This window comes from Falco peregrinus, chromosome Z (assembly GCF_023634155.1).
Source record: "Falco peregrinus isolate bFalPer1 chromosome Z, bFalPer1.pri, whole genome shotgun sequence".
Taxonomy (NCBI): Eukaryota; Metazoa; Chordata; class Aves; order Falconiformes; family Falconidae; genus Falco; species Falco peregrinus.
In genome coordinates, this window is record NC_073739.1 from 33,619,027 (window position 1) to 33,639,802 (window position 20,776).

Sequence of the window (20,776 nt, forward strand, 5' to 3'; positions counted from 1 at the left end):
TTTCATTTTGTTTATAGCAGAAGAAACACAGACTTTCATGAAGAACTGCTAAATGCAATACTTTATATTAAAAGACCTGTGTTTTGGAATTGGGCATATCTTCAGTGTTAAGGTCTTTTTGCTAAGTCTGTAAGCTCAGTTTTTCCCTTAATCTTCTGGATCAGACATGCCTTGTCATGTAGGCACAACTGCCAACTTTGTCTGAAGCTCAGGCGTGTTGCAGTGAGGTTTTTTTCTTTGAGTGATTCTTAAAATGTTCTTTATTGTGCCTGTGAAGTTGGCAGCTATTAATTCTCAACCGCCTGTCCTTTCAGACAAAAGAAGGAGGAAATATCCCCCCCTCCCCCAGTTCAAGCAAACTTGTCAAAAGTGATTTGCTTTGAATGAGTAGTTGGGTTTTGTTAAAGTTCAGCTATTCATCTGTGTAAGGCAGAGATGGCCGTCAGCCTTACCGATATTTGCAGGTAAGGGACAGCAGTAATTACAGCTTTCAAAAATGTAATTCTTTACCTTAGCAAGAAGTTACATGCATTCTGAAAAGTGTAATTTCTGTATAATGGGATTAATGGATTAGTATTGCGTTCAATCCAAATTAATGTTTTGAATAGACATGTAAAGATTAAATCAAAATTATATGCAAATATTAAGTACCCTTAAGTTTGTTGCTGCAGATATGGTAGTCCCTGATTCTGCTGGAGTTTTGGTACTCACTACAGAACTCAAGTTATGTGAAATACATAATGCTTTGAATGTAAAGAGTGCATAAGTAAACCTTGTTGTGGGTTAAGTTTAAATTGTAGCATCTCATTTTCCAGCAAATAGCATTCATAATGAAATGTGATTTCTGTCTTTATCACTATTCCAAATTTGAGTGGTGAGAAAAACTTACGCTTGTTGTGTTTGTCAGATGTCTTTTGACAACTGTTTTAGTTTCTTCTGAAAAATGTGCTTTTGTAAAACACAAGATTGTTTTCATGTTTAGAGTGTTGTGGTGTATAATACTCTAGATCTTACCTTTGTATTTCACTTGTAACTCAAATAGTGTGACTGCTTAGGTGTATAAGTACTTTAGTGACACGATCAGTGGCCTGCTTAAACATAATAAAAGGCATTATAGATTTAATGTTTTGAAATGTTTTAATGTTGTGCTTGATGTTGGGGCACCGGTGTCCTAACAGAACTTAATTAATAGAAAGCATGGGTTTAGGAGCTTTGTGCCGTGTCTGAATTTTGTTCTCTTACAGCCCAAAGCAGCAACTGGGGTGACTGGGCAGTTGAGTGCTACGGCTGATGCTTGTGTGGCAACCGAAATGCCCATACCAGTCACTGCACTGATACCTGCTGCTGCCTCCGTACTGGCTCCTGTCTCTCCTCCACTACCATATACAGTTGCTTCTGAATCTGCACTTGTGAGTGCTCCTGAAGAAGAGCAGCCAGAAGGAAAACCACCTGAGGTGCCAGCTGCTGCCAACCCACTGCTAACTGAAAGGTATGAATGAGCCTCCATAAACTGCTTCCTTGTCCGTTTCTGTTGCTTCTAGGTTTGATTTTTAATTGGAATTTTCCATCACAGTGTTAGTTCAATCATTTTCTTGGTCCTACATAAGTTTTCTTCTTAAATGTAATTTCAGTCTCTGGCTCGGGTATAACATTACTATTGTAAGAAGTGCCCCTCCTTGCTGTACCTTATCCTGTGGGAAGTGTGGTTTTGGGACTAAAACTATGGAGTGGAGAGTGAAATGACAGGATTGGTGCTTCCATTAAGCATTTCAGAGTTACTGTGGCACAAGTTTGTTTTCAGACTAAGGATATTCACCTGTGTATGGATCTGCTGTCAACAAAGCTCTTAAAGACTTGGGAGCTTGTGTCCCTGTCCTGTTCATAGGCCTCTGGTGTTTTGAATCATGCTGGTTAAGTTTGAACCGTAAGTTCTTTACTGCTGTGAGAATCTATTAATTTCTGGAAAGAGTTTTTTCTTCCAAAATGTAGGCTATTAATCTTAATTGTATAATGTCTTAAAGCTACAAGCTTATTTGTTCTAAATGTTCCTTGATCCATCTGCAGGTGGCTGTGGGAGTTGGGATAGCTTTTAACCTCAATTCTCTACTTCTAAGAAAATCAAATGCCAGTTAGAGGTTTCATCCCTGTTGTACACTGGCGTGATTTTGCTTGCTTTAAGTTGCTTAAGTGTTGCATGGGATAAATGTGTTGCTAACTGATTTAATGGCCCTTGAAGTGCTGCATAGCATCAAGTCCTTGGTTTTTTTATATGCTAGCTTTCAGTATTTTGTGTTAAGTCAATACTGGTGCACAAGATACTAATTTTTGAAATGTTTGTATTTAAACACTGTCCAGTTCTGATTTGATGAGAAGGAAGCAACTTACAATTGTCTAATATCCTGAACATGTAATCAGAAATTTCTTGTGTTAACTGATGATGTAATTTTGGATTCTGAGAAATTAACATCTTTTTAAAATGAAATACAAGTGAAGCTTTATTTATCAGTCAAATAATTCAGGTCTTTTTTTAATGTTAATGGGTGGGGGGGTTTGCTGCTGTGTTTGTCCAGTAGATGTAAAGACTAGATTGATCTTTGATATTGAAACAGTGCTTTTCAGGTTTTTGATGTAGAGACTGCAATTCTATACACCGAGGCTCCCTTACTGTATTCGTACATACTTAAGAGGAAGCAAGAGAATAATTTAACAATACATTGTAGTTACCACCTGCCTTGATTTCAGTGAGTACTGTTTGTTTCTGATTTGCTTTAGAAGTTAAATTACTAAGGCTGGTGAAGATTTATTGAGCTGTGGACAGGCAAGCTGGTATCCCGTTTCGCCTTTGATCTTTTTTAGTTGTAAATCTTACTGGTGATAAGTGAGGCATTCTTGTTGGAAACATTTTTTTTTTGCATTAAAAAAATGCATCTCTGTAAACACCTTGTTAGGTTATTCTTGGCATCTCCTGAAAACTGATTCAGATTAATCTGATCATCTTTCACTTCCTGATAGGAGTTGCAACTCTGGTAGCCTGATAGATGTAAGACTGCTGCAGCCCCATCTCTCCAGGTCTATCAAGCATCAAGATTGAACTGTATTCCCAGTACATACACAGAATATGTATATACCTATGTATATAGCTGGCCACGTAGCTTAACACAGGCAGGAAAACACCAGCACTCAAGCAACAATAAAACACCAGCAGTCACATCTGGCTTCCCTCTGGCTACTTGGTGCAAAACCCACTAGCGCAAAATATATATGTACAGACATATAAACAATATGAAATTTCTCCAGTAGCTGGCCTCAGATAGTCTTTTGATAGTTTGCTCCCAGACCTCCCAGTCTCTTAAGTTTTTGATACCTGGGTGTGTGACTGCCTGAGCCCTGCTGATACTCAGATTCCCTTTGCTTGCACATGCACACACGGGGGATCCATCCAGGAACTGGCTGTAGACATGCACTGAACCTGGTAGCTAGTGCCTAGATTGCCTGGCCTCCTAGTTGCTTCATTCATGGACACGTGAACAGATCTCACTAGCTGGTTGAGGCCTATAATCTTACCAGTAGCTGACGCCAAATGTTACAGTCTTCCCAGCAACTCCTATCTCAGACCCTCCGAGCTCTGCAGCAGCTGACTCTGTCTTGCAGCCATTCGATACCTGACTCTCAAGCGTCTTACCCTACTGACTGTAGTCAAGCTTGATGTTTGCTGGTGATTACACACATGCCAGTGTATGCATCCATACAGATTATGCATACACTATAGTCTCTTCAGTTGCTGACACCCCAGGCACATGGACCCCTTGTGGCCCCTTCTCCAGTTGCTGGCACCGAGACTTCCACAGTGTCTGGTTTCTGCAGTTGCTGGCTCCACAGATATGTGGATCCTTCTGACCCATGGTTCCCTGTACAGTTGTGAGTGCTTAGACTTCTGTACACATGTGCATGTAGATTAGAGAGACACTTCCACCCCAGCATGAAGAATAGTTAGAAACATAATTTAATTAGAAGGCAGGATGGACTGGTGATGAGGTACAGGGCCTGGCCAGGCTAATGCTGTTCACATGTGACTGGCCCTTTTTCTCCTCTTTGCTCTCTTTACCCATGGTTTTCATCTGCAGGGTGAACTGATGCTTCCCTTTCCCTGCCTTTGGTTGTTCCCCTAGATGTCTCATAAGTCTTGTACAATCCCCAAACACTTTTTCCTGATGCCCCATGTTGAGCTGTACCACCCTGTAGGCAGTAATGCCTCTGATCTGTAAGGAGACCTGGAGACCTGCTCCCATCCCTATCACGGGTGTCACCCTGAGACCAAAGGGCTGATGCTTTGAGTTGCAGCCCTTGGAGGAGCCAGGAAAGGGGCATCCTTGGCTTTGAATTAATTCGGTGTTCATGGAGGTGAGCCTTTAATCCTGTAATTTAACAGCTTTGATAATTTGAGGTGGAGTAATTGCAAATGCTAGCAGTTTATATTCCTGGGAAAGTAGGATACCGAGATTTTAATAAGTGCTTGCCACTGACTTCATTGGGTCCTCATTGAAGTCAAACTGGTGACTGTGGGGAAGAAGTTAGTGAGACTGCTGTGTACTTCTGAAAATTCACCTTGTTCTCCCACCCTTTAAAGCAATCAAGCAAGTAAACGGCTAATCCCTGAGCAGATGGGCAAGAGTCAAATGACTGGGGGGTAGGGGGGAACATTGGCCTTCTGTTAATGGTAGTATTGTAAGTTTGTAAAATCTGATCTCACCATAAGACCGAAAGAGAGCTCTTCAGAAAGCTTTGTTGGTTTTTTTAGAAACAAAAGGGGCTATTAGAGTTACAGCTGCTGCTGCTTTTTTGAAAAACAGGAAGTTTTCCAAAGTTTTGTAATTACCATTGCACTTGTCTTCATCTTACAGTACAACAGGTGATACATCTCGATCAAATCTTTTTGAGGATGCTATAAGTGCACTTGGTAAGTGGAGTGTTTTTTTAATGTAGACGTTATTTTGGTGCAGCAGAAACATGACGGATTAGCAGATGCTGACACTCTCTTCTGTATCTGTCATTGTTAAAGTTATAATCAAAATACTCTTCTCTAAGACCTAAAGTTGGTATCTTAGAATCGGCATCAAGAACTTCTTTACTGAAGAATATTTCACTTCATATATTTTTATTGTGTAAAAAAGGAAGATCTTTATCATTCCTGTTTTTTCCCCATTTGCCTTAATTTCTTTTCTAACTACTCAATTTGAAGTGGCTTGAATAGAAGACTGGACATAAACATGTATACTCTTTTCTTTTCACCTTTACTTCTTACTATGCAGGTCTGATAAAATGGCTGCCTTAATATTCACTTGTTCTAGCTTTGACAGTACTGTCTTTTGACACATTTAGATAAATTCAGCAGATCTGCTGCACTCTGCTGGCTCCATATACTTACAGTCAATTCACTTTTCTTTTGACAGTTTAAATATCTTTGTCTCCTAGTGGAATAAACAGGGTAAAAACAGTAGTAAGTTCTTCCCCTCACTTATGCAGATTCTGGTAGCTGGGAAATCACTAGGCAAACCCACAACTCCTTACTCCTACTTAATTTTTTGGAGGGTTTTTTTTAGTGTAGCAAACAGAGACACAGAAATAAGGGAGAGGTGGGGTTTTTATTTTGTCTTATATCTGTAAAAATTAAGCTGCCGCTTGCTTCAAAAGTTAAACTAATTGAAGACTTTGATTTACATTTTTGTGTAGGGGTGTGTGGATATACTGGAGGCAGATCTTGTGATTAAGCAGTCCAAGGTGATTTAGGAGCAGTAGTCATGTTTTACATGTATTGGTGGTAGCCACCAGGTTTAGTCTATCTAACTGCAGCTTAGGTCTTAAGACTATCTGATTTTGACTGAAGAAATGTAATAGCTACTGTTGGAGACAACCCATCAATTTCCGTTACTCTTTTAAAGTGACTGCTGCTACCAACGGTGCTGCAGGCTGCATTAACCATTAATCATACCTTAGTGGCAGAGATATGGTCATCACAAATACTCACGTTAACAATAATGATCAACAAGTTTAATTAAGCTGGTGGACTTGATTCAGTTATCTTTTAATTGGGGAGGAAAAAAAAACTCTTTCAGTGTAGCAGGAGAGCATCACCTCACTATTTTATGTGGAAGTTGTTTTATTGGTATGTGATATAGTAAACCCACACATCCCTAACAGTTTGGAAATAACAGGCATGGAGTGTAATTTCCTGGGTAAGCATACTGCAAGGTTTGTTATGCCAGCAGATTTTCAAGGACAGTTGGTATGAACTCTGTGGTTCTTATTCTTTAGAAACCGTTTTAAAAGGAATTTGCTTGCACAAATCTATGTAGGCTGGTTTTACATTCTAAGAAGGATCCTAGGCGTGTTTTTACTGTGGTTTCTTGATTACGTTGTCTGAAGGTAATTGACTTCACATTAAAAACAGAGATTGGTTTCTACTGATTTACTTTTGTTTTCAGTTAGACACTCTGACTGAAAAACTGTGTGGCTTTCTGTGCCACAGGAAGATACATATCCACATCTTGCAGTTCCTGTGCAACCATATATTTCGCTGGAGCAGCCTAAGCTTTCTTTTTAGGGCACGGGACAGGAATTAGTGTGGGGAGTGTGAACTGGATTTGAAAGCCAATCCAGCTTTTAATATGTTTTTTGAAAAATGGAAGCAAAGAGCAGAATCAGTTCAGCATTGACATCACAAATATTCCCAGTAGCTCTATGTAGAAATAAGCATGACTGTATCATTACATTGTGGCGTGGAATTCCTGAATTACTATTCTTGGTCTGCCTTCTTCACAACTTTGGTAAGTAGACTGTATATGGAGTACACAGAATCATAGAATCACTTAGGTTGGAAAAGACTTTTGAGATCATAAAGTCCAACTGTTAACCTAGAACTGCTATGTCCACTAAACCATGCCTCTGAGCACCATATCTACAAGTTGTTTTTTTTAGACTCTTCCAAGGGATGGTGATCCTACCATGTCCCTGGGCAGCCTGTTCCAATGTGTGACCACCCTTTCAGTGAAGTAGTTTTTCTTAATACCTAATCTAAACCTCCCCTGTCACAGCTTGAGGCGGTTTCCTCTTGTCCTATTGCTTCTTATCTGGGAGAGGAGACCTACCCCCACCTGTCTATAACCTCTTCTCAGGTAGTTGTACATGTGCCTAAATCTGCAGTAATTCTCTTTCCTTCTTTGGCTTTTAATTATGACTTATGTAGTGGTCTGTCCAGAGCAAGTTGACTTTCTTGTATCTTTTTTTTCTGTACCAAATCTCTCATACTGTTCTAGCCTCTACCTAGCTTATATTGAAAGAGCACTACAGAAACGTTGTAGTAACTAATTATAGATCAAAAGGTGTTCTGTCTGCTGTTTACCTTTCCTATTGCTAACAATCTATAGAGGTAAAGTAATGCTGTGTTAAGAACAAGCATGAGCAGTGAGTTTAACAAAATCACTATATTGGGACAATTGTTGGCTTGGCTTTCTTGCGTCTCTGAAGATACATACAGACGTGTATCTTTAGAACAAAGTTTAGGTGATTTTTTTTTTTTGTCTTTGAGAAAACTGAGGTAGATGTAAAATGTTTGATCTAGTAGTTGTATATGAAGATGTGAACTTACCATTCCTTAAACTCAGGTTGGCACTGTTATTTTGAAGTCTGAGCAGTAAATACTCAAATTAACCAAGGGTTGTAAATCATTATTTATCTTTATAGATAACGCACAAGTATCCTTGGGCTAGGGTTTTTTTACTTGTTCTTGAGTATATTGCCCTTGGTTGTTTTATTTAGAAGCATTCTTTAAAAATCAGGAAATGTGATTGTGGTAATGTTAACTTGAGTTAAACACCTTCTCCCTAGGGGAATAAAACTTGATATTTTCTTTGACTCCTCTGATTGTGAGTTGCTTGTCTTAACAGAGGAGCTCCAGCAGTATTTGTTTCCTCTACTTTTTTAATCTGTCGTTTATGGTGACTGTTAATAATTTAATTCTCTTGCCACTAATTTGCTATTGTTACAGAGTTGGTAAGGTTCCACTGGGATGAGTAATACCTTTATCCAAGGAAGGAAATGGTATTTTAATGTCTGGATTTGGGGTTTTTTTTCTGTCTTTGCATAAAAATCTTTAAGGAGTTGCTTAGTTACAATTTATAATAGAACAGTTAATTTTTTAATTAAGCCTGCTCTCTGCTTTTATGGAAGATAAATAAAACATATTATGAACAGAAATAATAATTTTTCCCTACACTACCATTAGTGTAGTGAACAGTTGTCCTTAAATTGCTCGATACGTAGTATATGTTTTTGTCCTGATGGCTGCAGGTGTGGGCCAGTTTTAGTCCATTTCTTTTGTAAGAGGTGAGGGGATTTGATATGATAGATGTCCAGTCAAATATACCTAAACTAAACAAGAACTTGTTCTCCTGAATCCTCATTGAAATCTTGAGTGACTTTCCTAGATGTAACTTTTACGTCTTCTGCCTGACTTGGGTTGGTTGATGTGAAGTTGATTAAATGACTTTGATCATCATCACCAGCATGTAGCAATATACAGTTGTAATGTGGTCATGGCTATTTGTCACCTGTTTAACCACATTATAGTATAAAATCTTTATTTGGAGAAACCTTAGTGGCTAACAGCAGACTTCTGCCTAGAAAGCTTAATTTCCAAACTTGCACTGCAGATGTTTCTTGATTACATCAGGAATTAAATATTAGCTGTGAGGATGCCCTTGACCTTAGATGAAAGCATAGAGGGAATATTACTGCAATTATGAGTATAGAAGTATCACGAGTGCTGCTTTTTTCAATAGAAGTTTGCATTATGTTCATTACCTTCTACTATTCCAATCAAATACATAATGAAACCATCAGAATATATTTGGAATTAAAGCAACAGAACCATGGCAAGTTTAATATGAGCTGTTCTTTACTCTTCAATGAATAACTCAAATTTGGGTAGAAATTAAATCTGTCCATTGAAACTTCTTTCTGCTTTTTTGCCTTATTCCCTTAAAATGGTGATCATGTTACCTCTAGTGACAGGTCAGTCCTATGAGAATATGGTGACTGAGATGATGTTAATGGGCTATGAACAAGACGAAGTAATTACGGCGCTGAGGGCCAGCTTCAACAATCCTGACAGAGCAGTGGAATACCTTTTAATGGTGAGCAGTTCATGTTACTACATCTTATTCTTTCACTTTTTATTTTGTCCTCACTAAAGACTAATTTTAATTTACTTGTGTTTTTGAATGTTATCCAGCCAGTGAGTAATGCACATCTGTAGGGAGAACAGTATCTAAGCAGGGAATCTGGAAGGCTGAGACTGGGGTTTTGAGGGTCATAGTGTGTTATAGACAATACTGAAGTAATCTCTTAACTACCTCTATCACTTCTTTGCTTTTATTCTTAGTTGAATTGCATGAGGATGTATGTAAAGTATGTCCGGTTACAGTGATAGTTTTAACTGCCAGTGGCTGGCTTAAGGAATGATTTTTGTGTCACACAGCAGTGACAGCATTACCTGTATTTTTGTATTGGTTTCTAAAACAGCATAAAGACGTTTTTTAAAGTTCCAGTTCATTGTTTTTACTAATTACAGACAGTGTTCTTAATATACTTTCCAAACAGAAAGTTTTGAGAGTTATTTGTGTTTAACTTAACTGGTGTGTTGTGGAGTTTCTTTTTTTTTTTTTTTAAAGAAACAATTTCTCATTTGATAAATATGATTTGAAGGGTGACATTAACGTCACTGGTGTGAGAGGAAGTAGAGTAGCTTCACTTTAATTGATCTTGTGAGTTGTTTCAGGGGCTTTTTGGGTTAGTTCTCATTGTATACCTTAATCTGACAGGTGAATTGTAAGCACCAGAGAATCTGTCTGGGGGCTTGTTGCTTAGTCGGTATTTCCGGTGCATTTAGTTTTCACTCTAGCATACCATTTTTTTTCAGTATGGTTTGTCCTTATTCTAAACTGAACTTTATTAAAATCTTGAAGCTAGATATCTTGAACCAGTCCTTGCAAAATAGAGATTGAATTTTTGACAGATTGGTAAGAAAACTGGCATTTTCATCTCTAGTTACAAGACTTTTCTTTTGTTAATGAAGTTTTTCTTCAGTAGTTACAAGTCACTGGCATGCTTGCTGTTTATGTTAATGATCCCAAGACTTTAACCTGCAGTTTTTAAACAGACAACACATGTTTTGAGTATGTGAATGTAAGATGTTTGGGTAGTATTAGGCCAACAAAAGGTAATAAATATTGTATTGCCCTAAGGGTGAATGCAGTAGCTCCTGTCTATCAGCCATAAGTCTGGAATCTCAAATGCATGGCATCTCAAAATGTTTGTTTTTCATGCCTTAAATGTTGTTTTTACTGTTCATTTAGTCTGTCCATGCACCATAAATCCAGTGTGTCCTGCTAAGTGTTGGGCTTGTTGTGCATGTGCCAGTCACGTAGAGTGCTTGTACGCTCAGTCTGGTATTTCCCTGCTCTAGCTTACATCTGTTCAGGAAGTCCTGAATAGAAATAGAACATTGCTACAATACAGTCTGACAAGTCTGAGCAGTTCATTTTTACTCCTTCAGTAGGTCCTGTGTTTAAAATGACTTCTTCTGTTATATAAGGTGGTCCCTTTCTGTCTTGTGTTGTTACCTCTTACTGAGAATATCTTTTCTTTGTTGTTCCTCTTCCTACTGGAAAAGGGAGTAGGGAGGATCAGTCTTGCTCTTAAAGACCATATTAGCTGGCAGACTTCTCTGGTCCTTCTAGAAGAATCCTGTTGCTGCAAATGATCTTTCTAACTGTTCTTGATCTGCTGAGGTCTAAACATGTTCCTTGCCATCCGGCTGCATCAAGAAAGCTTCTCTTTAGTTAATAGCGGTCCACTGATGACACTGTTCTCTGACCCTCTACTTCACTTGCCTCCAAATGATCAATGTTATTTTGTGTATTCTGCAGGGTAGGATTAGGATGTTGAGAGCTCTTAAGTGTATACCACTGTCCTGGTTTAAAGAATCAGTACGCCAAAGGTACTTGTAAAGTGTTGAAAAAATTTTGGGAGAGTGTCTACGCTTAAAGCATAGCTGTTGCTTAAATAAACCCTGAAGATTCCACTTGTCTGTGGTTCAGATGACAAGCTTTTTGGTTTTCATATCGTTGTGGCTGAGCTTCTAGATGTAGTCCTGTTTCCTTGAGCTGTGGTTGTGAAAGGAGGTCTCCATTCCAGAAGACAACTGTTTCTTTTTCTATGCTCCAGACTCATCTTTCAAGGAATTTAGGTTCAGATTTCTTTTTGACCCAAGATTTTCTAACCCCTAATTAAGGAGTCCTGTCTCTTTCCTCCAACAACCAGTCCATTGGTTGAAGCCTCTTTAGTTTGGAAATGTTTAGGAAACATTTCTTACTGTGAGGGTAGTCAAACACTGAACAGGCTTCCTAGAGAGGTCTTCAATGCCCTGTGCCTGTTGGTATTTGAGGCATTTGGATAATGCTCTTAATAGGCTTTAACTTCTGATCAGCACTGTAGTGGTCAGGCAGTTGGACTAGATGATCATTGTAGGTCCCTTCCAACTGGAACTATTTTGTTATAGATGTGCATGTTCGTTGCACTGGACCTAATGTGATTATTACCCTGTGGAGGGCAATGTCAGCTAAAAACTGCTCTGGGGTTCAATTAAATATAAACAATTGTTTATTCCACCTTAAGGCACAAATGGCCTTTTGCTGTCCGACCAATGTTTACATTCAAAATTAATTGCATGTGAATTGGTATGCTTTATTCTGTTGGATAGCTGCATGAATGAGGTGCACGCACTTCACTAGTCTCATCTGATTACAATTGTACAGTCTAGTTTACTCAGAGTGATAACTTCAACTTATATTAAAGACTTCAGATGATCTTCAAGATGGCAAATGGTATCTTAAGTAAATTCTGTTGAACTAATTCCCATAGTCTTTCTATTCAATAGCAAACTCGAGGTTTAAACAAGCATATGCTGTTTGATTTGGGCACTGATTGCAGTAACAAAATAAGTCTATGAATAGGTGAAATGAACCGGTTATTTCATGAGATTAATCCCAAGTTCCTACATCATACTTGGATTCCCAGAAATGACTGATCTAATGGGAAAAAGGTATTTAAGCAGTGCTCTGTAAGGCCCTAATAAGCGAGTTACCTCAGGGTTATGTCATGAATGGAATTTTCTTCTCCCTCTGTGGAGGGAGGGATGTATAGCAAGCTGACCAAGCCATATAATGGTAATGAAATACATGACAAGAAAAACTTGCATTAATTCCTGAGTGGCTTAAATATGGACTTGATTAGGTGATTTATACCTTTTTGTGCTGTTTTTCACAGGTGAGGAGGTGAAGTTTTGCCTGGAGTACTATCCAGTTCTCCATTTCTAGATGTGGCCTTTATATTGTGTATTTCTCCTTTTTATTCAGTTATAGTGATGAATGTACCACGTGAAGAACATGTTATAGTAGGATTTTTAACCTACATAACCATAGAAAATCACTGGTAGGTAGGTTTGCCAGACTTCTTCATTATCCAGTTACACTGAAGTTCTGTGATTATTTCCACCCACACTGCTTCTCATGTTTTGTGGTTCCCAAACTGAAGAGTGCCTTCTTCATTTGAGGCAGGTGAAATATGTTAGAGCCTTCTCAGACTTCTCTGGACTGAGTGTGCTGTATGAATGACTGTAGAAAAACAGATATTTATTTTTTTTTTGATGCCCTGGAAACTGAGTGTTGTGAGGTAGCGGATCTTATATAGTCTTGTCCCTTTGGGGTTGGGTTTAACATGGCTCCCCCCACTATTTCTCTTGTGTTTCAAGAGGTCTGCTGCTCTGAGTCTGCCTCTTGGGTTCCGGTTGGGCAACTTCCCTTGCCTATACCATGAAGGCTTGTAGTCCTACAGGAGTCTTTCTTGGTGTCTGCACCATGGCAAGCTGCCTAACCTTTCTAGGCTCCATGGAGGAGGATGGAAAGGACAAACTTAGTGCAGGAGTTCAGTGACAGTAGGGCAAGCATGATTAGGATGGGAAGTTTGAAGGATTCTCATGCAGGAGAAAGGTAATATGGTAAGGTTTGTCTCTGTTGTATAACTCACATTCTAATTTAGTTATTGTTCTTTAGATTTTTTCATTTCATCCTCCTGAGCAATTAATTTCCTATGAAGTTGTTTGCACATCAAAAATAAACGAAGTGCAAGTTACCTGGTTTTTTAACTGCTAAAATTTGTTAACATACAGCCCTCTTCACACTTCAGATACAGTAAATGACTGTTGTAGTGCTGTCACATTGAGCAAAGAGGTCCAAAGAGCCATGTTCTTATATCTCAATTTCTTGCCAGACTATATGGCATCTATAATCTTACTGTCAGCATTGTGTGCTACAATTCTGTTGCTGTAATGTAACTTCATTTGCATAACAGTATAACATATTGTAACGGTGTATTTAGTTTGACTCACGCATATCAGATATCTTAGGATTCAAAGCAAGTGTTTGTTTATGGAGTAAAATGTATTTTAAACTCATGCAGTGCATGCTTTATACCTCACTATAAAAACCATATTTTTTGTGTCATAAAATTAAGCTTTTCACTGTGTTCTTTTCCAGTTGTAAATGTGGAAGCATTAGTGTTTTTTCCTTAGTTTTGCAAACTAAGTAATACACGCGGTAAGCAACCTTTTAGCATTCCGTAGGTAATTATGTGAACTGTGGCTTTAGGGTATACCTGGAGATGATCAGGCTGTGACTGAACCCCCTCAAGCAGCAAGTTTTGGTGCCTCTGAGAGTTCAGTGGAAGTACCAGTAGAAACTACACTTACAGCTAGTTCATTAAGAGGTAAGAAAGGTTATATTTGAGAGCATGTGGTAAACACACTTAAACATTCTCTTCTTCAGTGAATTTTTAAGTTCTTGGTGCTTGTGAACTGATCAAAGTGAATTGGATAAGAGCTGTAACATGGAAATTCCAGGTGTGGTACTTGAAACAAATGGCTTGTCGGATATGACCATATCTGGAAAAAAGTATGAAATTCCTAAAAATGCTGGGAACTTGAACAATTCCTTTGATTCAGTATTCTGGATTTAAATGTAAGACCACAAATGTTGAGAGGGTTGTGTTTTCTCTCAGTTAAAACAATGGTTTCCTACTTGTGCTAACTGCACTGTTGACTGACTGTACTAATGCATTTACTACTTGGAAGCTGGAATATCAAGGAAGAAGCCTGCAATTACCTGCAATAAGGTAATAAAGTATAGCACCTGAGACCTTCCATGACTCCTCACTCAGCACTGCGGCACATGGACAGTGTGATTGGTGCCTGCTGAAGAGAACTTTGTCTTAAAGGAAATAAATACACAAAAGAAGCATATCCAAGAAGTAGTAAAGATCTGTCTTAAGCTGTGGCAGAGATGGTGTTCAAGACGTAAGCCTTAATAGAGGCCAGAGTGTTAAACATACAGGTAGTAGTGACAGGCATACATGACATCATCCATAAAGAAGGAATGGGGGAAATGGGACATTTCAGAGCGCTTCAGACAGTGCTATGTTCAAGGCAGTACCTGACAGTATAGGACAGGGGTCCTCACACTTTTTAACCAGGGGCCGGCGCGGATGCAGTGGCAGGCAGCCATCTGCGGCTGCTTGGTTCCCCCCCCAACCCCCGGTGGGGGGGGCAGGGGGGTCTGTAAATACCGGGGGCCGGATTGAGGACCCTGGGGGGGCCGTATCCGGCCCGCAGGCCATAGTTTGAGGACCCCTGGTACAGGATAAATAGGAAGGCAAGGCTCGCTTAAGGACAGAACTGACCTATTGAAGGAGGTAGAGAACTCTTCTGTGGCCATAGAAGGAAGACAGAAGGCTCAGTAGGTGTCTCTGAATGAGGTTACTTGGAGACAAAGAGAAAAGTGCTGGAGATCAAGGACAGAAGGTGATTTTCTCTTCCCCCAGCCTTCTCTTAAGATCCACTGCGTTGTTTAACCTTAGTGTAAAGAATTCTTGCTTAAAGCTAAGTAAACTAGTGTGAGGAAGCAAGCTCTTCAGTGAGGAGTGTATTGCCACTTTTATGTCCTTTTTCTATCAACAGTTACAGTGTAGGTATGTGTCTTGTTAAGAATCTTGGTAAAGTTTTAAAAAACAGGTTATCACATTGTTTTTCAGGACATCCACTTGAGTTTTTACGAAATCAGCCTCAGTTCCAGCAGATGAGACAAATTATTCAGCAAAATCCTTCTCTGTTACCACCATTGCTACAGCAGATTGGACGGGAAAACCCTCAACTACTACAGGTGAACCTTAACAACAATAAAATAATGCTGCTAATTTTGACTTAGCTTTACAAGAAAGGGATGTGTTGATGTTAACTTCTGTTGTTGGCTTTTCAGTAGTTGTTGCTGTACAGAATATATTTTCTATGACAGAAGTGAGTCCGAGTCTCTTCGTAAGAGATGTAAAGGGCATCAAGAAAAGGGAAGGGTCACTGCAATTGAACTGAAACATGAAAATGCATTTCTTATGGTTAGATTTAATAACTTTTCTCTGTATACTTTCTACACATTCTTTTTGCCTACTTAATTGACTGAAAATAAATATTCTTATTTGCCTGTTGGCAGGCTTAAACATGCTCTATTTCAATGTATTTCTTTATTCTCCTTTGTGTCACAGCAAATAAGTCAATATCAGGAGCAATTTGTTCTTATGTTGAATGAGCCATTTGTAGAGTCCTACCAAGGTTCAGGTGACACTGATGATGGTCCCATCATTGGAGCAGAAGGTGGAAGTGATCATACGAGCTACATTCAAGTAACACCTCAGGAAAAAGAAGCTATAGAAAGGGTGAGCCTTTCTTTGAAGTGTTGCTTTGATGTTCCTGGTGTTGACTCATGTGCATGCCTAAGACATGTCTTAACTTAAACTTTGTTTAGGCTCAGTACTTATGCGTAACTTCTGATATTTTATATTTGATACTTCATAGCTGCTGTAGTCTTTCAAATCACGCTCTTGCTTTATAGCAGTTGAGTCTAAAATCTTTTGAATCTGTCCTACTGAGAAGATGCAGTCTCTTAAGTGATCAGAGGTCATCTGTAATAACTGATGATTGAATGGGTTTTCCTGAGGAATGGGAACTTGGCAAAAGCTTCAGTACTGTTCCAGATCATGCTAAGATAGGTTTCTAGGTACAAAGGTGTGTCCGCATGAGCACTGTTTGCAAAGGACTTGGATAGTAAGAGCTCTCATAGTTAAGTAGGTTAGTTGAAGTTGCTACTTAACCTCCTTATTTGGCTATCCATGAGAATTAGTTAATTTTAGCTTTCTAAAAATACAGGTAAGGTAAAAATATCTATAAAAATATATTTGGGGGTGGTACGTTGCGTTCATAAATGCGTGTAACACTGACTAAATACTTATTTGCATAGATGGCCGTGCCTCTGAGATTTTTTCTTAGAACAAATTGCAAAGACTTATCATACTGTGGTAGGGCTATTGTATATCAAAGACAGTGGTTTTTTTCAACTGGCAAAGCAAAAGGTTACATAAGGATCACCAGAAAAGAACAATTTTAATGTGTCAAATCTATAGATCTCAAAGAAACTTCTAATTTTTAAAACTGCTTGTCCATTTACTTCTTCACTGATTATCCTCTTTAGTCTGCTACATTTCCTTGTAAAACTATTTTATGCAGTAGAACATTACCTCCACAACATGTTCCAAAACCCAACAGACACTTGTATGCTTCTTCCCCTTTCCATGGAACACACACCTCAAAATTTAGGTGTCCTAGTAGTACACCTGACATGTTCGTGCTGTTTGTAAGCATGAAATTAAATCTAAAAGTGGTTGATAAGGGATAATAGGACATAGTTTCTTGCAGAGATTTGATCTGCCCTGTATGTAAAATGCCTTGCAGGTGCTGTGAGGATTTTAAGAAAATATCCAAATAGTTGTATGTACTTGCCTTTGGCTAAAACAAAAATTGGTTTGCCAAATGTATTTTAAGTGAGGTGCAGGCTAAATGCATTTCCCTTGGCATGGTAATAAGCTATTCTCTAGTATCCTTATCCCCGTTGTTGTTTTGTCCCAGGCATTAATTAATTCCTTGACTTCTGAAAAACATTGCTCTCAACTTGTCATGGCTGCAATGTGTAGTCATTTTCTCACTTTTTAAAAATAACTGAACGTATGGCTTAATGTGATGTGTTGGGTTACCTACTAGTGATCACTCTGGGAGCTGTTGTTCCAGGCAACTTTTGTTAAAAATTCTGAGTTCAGTATGATTAATTGTTTGAAATGGGCATTGCTTGAAGGTGTTTATTTTTTCTGCAGCAGTGCAATGTGCTGTTGCTTCCTGACACTACTGTGACCCAGGTCTGTTTTAGTGACTTACTGTGGCCGTGAAAGAAAAGTGACATGTTTTATGGTGCTTCATTACTTATTCATATCACTTTCTCAAGTGAGAATTCTGTTTACTAAAGACAGAGGCAACACCACCTTTGCTTGCTAAAGGCTGTATTGAGCTAGGCAGCAATGTTTGTTTCTGGAAGACAGTTAATTGTTTAAGTGGCATCTCAAGATCCTAGACATATAAAGAAGTTTAATATACAAAATGTACTTTCTAAATGTGTTTCTCTTCTTCAGTTAAAGGCATTGGGATTTCCTGAAGGACTTGTGATACAGGCGTATTTTGCTTGTGACAAGAATGAAAACTTGGCTGCCAACTTTCTTCTACAACAGAATTTTGATGAAGATTGAGAGACTCTTTTCGGTTTTGGGTTTTTTTGGTTTTGTTTTTTTTTCCCCCACACCTTGCACCAGTGCATTACACTAACTTTGTTCACTGGGTTGTTTGGGATATTTGGGCTTATATTCATAACACTTGGTGTATGGTATATGGAGGGCGTGGGTGGAGAAGAGAATGTAAGAAACAAAGCAAAGCAATCCAGCAAGTATGTCTGTTTAAAATTATCACACAGTGTAAAATAAAACGCAACCAAAAATCAGCTTCTGCAGATAATTTGTTCCTTCTGTAAACTGTAGGTTAACTTCTTCTGGGGTTTCACTCTTAACTCTGCTAGTTCCAGAAATGTGTAATGCCCTGCTTCATGTTCCTTTCTACTTAGTATTTGTATTGGAAGTAGCCTGTGCTACTTAGATTCTACAGTCAGTATTGCGTGGTAACAGGGGATAGCAGCTTTGTGAACCTTAAAAGATCTGAGGAAGTGTAAACCTGAATGCCAAAATATGGGTAGTTATTTTGCTTTTTCAGATGTGTTAAAGTAGTGCAAGGACACAGTATTTTGTTTAATGCTGAGTTAAGACAATGTTGACTTTCTGTTTTCCAAATGAAAACCCATTTCAGTTAAGTGTCTTGAAACACTACCCCTCCTTTGCCCCCCTCAAATTATCTGAGAAGCTGTATACATACATGTAGAATTAATATCCTGTCTACATATTTTCTTTTGGGGAAAAACAATGGATATCTAATTACTGTTCACTTCAATGTTACATTGCAGTAAAAGTTTTCAAAGCAATAGATTGCTTGTTTGTTTTTGTTACGTGCACTCTTGTGAATCTAATGCTCTTTTTCTGCCAGCAAACAAAACGGAAGCTTCTTCTTTGTCTGCTGCAATGAGACTCAAATCAAATTTCACCTTCCTACCGTTGTTGAACCAGCTTTGTTGGTTCATCTGTTTGAATACCAGCATCTGAAGATACTGGTTTCCTGTTGCACTTACGTAGATTATAATGATCAAGCTATATCTGTTCAGCAAGGACTTTGGATTTACTCACTTTATGAGGAAGAGGAGTTCATAGCTTGAGATATCAAGCAAGTAGGCAAGTTACTGTAACCCAAAAGAATCTGCACTCACACCTTTCTCTTGAAAACAAGTTCTAGTTATAGAATTTTGAATCTTATTAGTACGTACTTGTCATTTATTTTGTTCAGTCATCATAAAATGTAACGATCTTCTTTTAATATACACTGACTTTTAAAGGCAGTTTTGCCCATCACTGCAATGCTAGCATGAAAACATTCTATTTAATCTAAAGCTATTATGTGCAACATTTCTTGAAGATGCTTTGAGGTTTTTACTGTTGTACTCCCATTACATGGAGTACAAATTTCTCTTTACGGTAACCAAGAAAATATTTTTAGTGGTACAGCACTGAGCTGTGGTACCACTAATAATACTAATGATTTGGTGGTACAACAGAAATTATTTTCTGCTTAGGTTGTGTGTCAGTGGATTAACTACTTGTACTTTGAGCTTAAGTGGTAGTGAAGTGTCTTGAGGAAACAAGAGCAGGAAAGACTGAAACGGTTGTGTTTGTATTTTATTTCTTCATTGGTTGGCTGTAGCCTGTTAAATAATTACCTGAAGTAATCACTTCTATAGCTGTCTATTCTTAAGTCCTCTATACAACAGCTTCACTTTAATGCAATGGTTCCTTAATGTTGTTCAGAATCCTGTTATGAAGCTAGCTAAAACCCAAGATATTGGATCAAAGGTATGCTTATTCTTGCCACACTGGGAAAACTTTTTGAATGTGAGATGAAGTCAAACTGTGGCTCTGATTCTGAAGTGTCACATTGCGCTTTACTTCAAGAATGCACATGAAAAATACACATAAAAAACCAATAAGGTGGGAATGAAGAAAGAACATCTTAGTAACATTTTTGGTTTTTCTTTCTTGCCTAGTTTTGGACACCAACAAAGTGTTAAACACACGATCTTTTGAAAACATCAGTTTGAAACTTCAGTTACATGGTTATGAATCCACAAATTATAAAACTGACTTCACTAAACTATGCAGAAAAGTGGTCTTTCCACCTGTGATGAAACAATGTATGGGAATAATTTAACTGTTAGACTTCCACAAAATACATGACTGATCAGCATTGCTTAAGTTTGGAATTTATGGCTGCAAGCTGTAGCTGCTGCTGCTGATTTCTAATTGTAAAGTGCCTATGCTGTATTTATATATTTCCTCGTAGAATATATGACCTGTGAGGGGGGAAAAAGGGATGTCAACCTTCTTCGTTGTTGTTAGCACTCAGCTTCTTTCCTCCATCCTGATAGTGAGAAATGCTCATTGCCTAGGCAAAAAAAACCACAAACAAAAACCCCAACAAAACAACCACACAACTTAACTCCCCTTCTAATCAAAGCACTCTGGCATTTCCTGTCGTGAAATTAAGAGACACATGCATATTGTTCAGTAATAGTAGTAGTATGGAAAACTAGTAGTAGACTCTGAAGATACTTAGCCCTACTTCATCCTTTTGCTTTGGCATTTTCCTCAGTGAACTTTTTTGTTGTTTTAATTTAAAAAAACACAACTGTATCCACTATATGCTTTCATTTGCTGAAAATCTAGTGCTGAAATAGTACTGAAGTGAAGGTTTTGTGTAGACCTATGCAGCTGCGCCTAGAGACCTAGAAGGAAAAATTTCTTTTGCTTTCAAAATTGGTACCTTTTTATTTTGATATGGCTCAGCACATTAATGCTAGTACTGTGTGCTGCAGAGGACAGGGAGCAACATCCGTGAAATTCTTGCCTGAGATAGTGGATTTTATATGCAATACACTAGGAGTAACCAGATATTCCAGCAATCAGCTCTTTCATCCCAGGGGAAGAATTCACTGCTGTCCTTGTAACATGAAGCGTTTGACTCTAAATGCACAGCAGCCAAAGACCAAAAACTGGCACAGTGTTTTCAGAGTGCCTGTGTGGA

At 38.5% G+C, this 20,776-nt stretch overlaps 1 protein-coding gene across 1 annotated transcript in view; it reads left to right on the forward strand.

The window, feature by feature from the left end:
- RAD23B (RAD23 homolog B, nucleotide excision repair protein) overlaps positions 1-18,038 on the forward strand; it is a 35,124-nt gene extending 17,086 nt beyond the window's left edge. The window contains exons 4-10 of the mRNA XM_005240368.4: positions 1,245-1,489; positions 4,902-4,957; positions 9,064-9,191; positions 13,764-13,881; positions 15,202-15,329; positions 15,706-15,876; positions 17,677-18,038. Coding sequence (XP_005240425.2) covers positions 1,245-1,489; positions 4,902-4,957; positions 9,064-9,191; positions 13,764-13,881; positions 15,202-15,329; positions 15,706-15,876; positions 17,677-17,790 — 960 coding nt within the window. The 3' untranslated portion in view covers positions 17,791-18,038. The remainder of the gene's footprint in view (positions 1-1,244; positions 1,490-4,901; positions 4,958-9,063; positions 9,192-13,763; positions 13,882-15,201; positions 15,330-15,705; positions 15,877-17,676) is intronic.
- Positions 18,039-20,776: the final 2,738 nt, after the last annotated feature.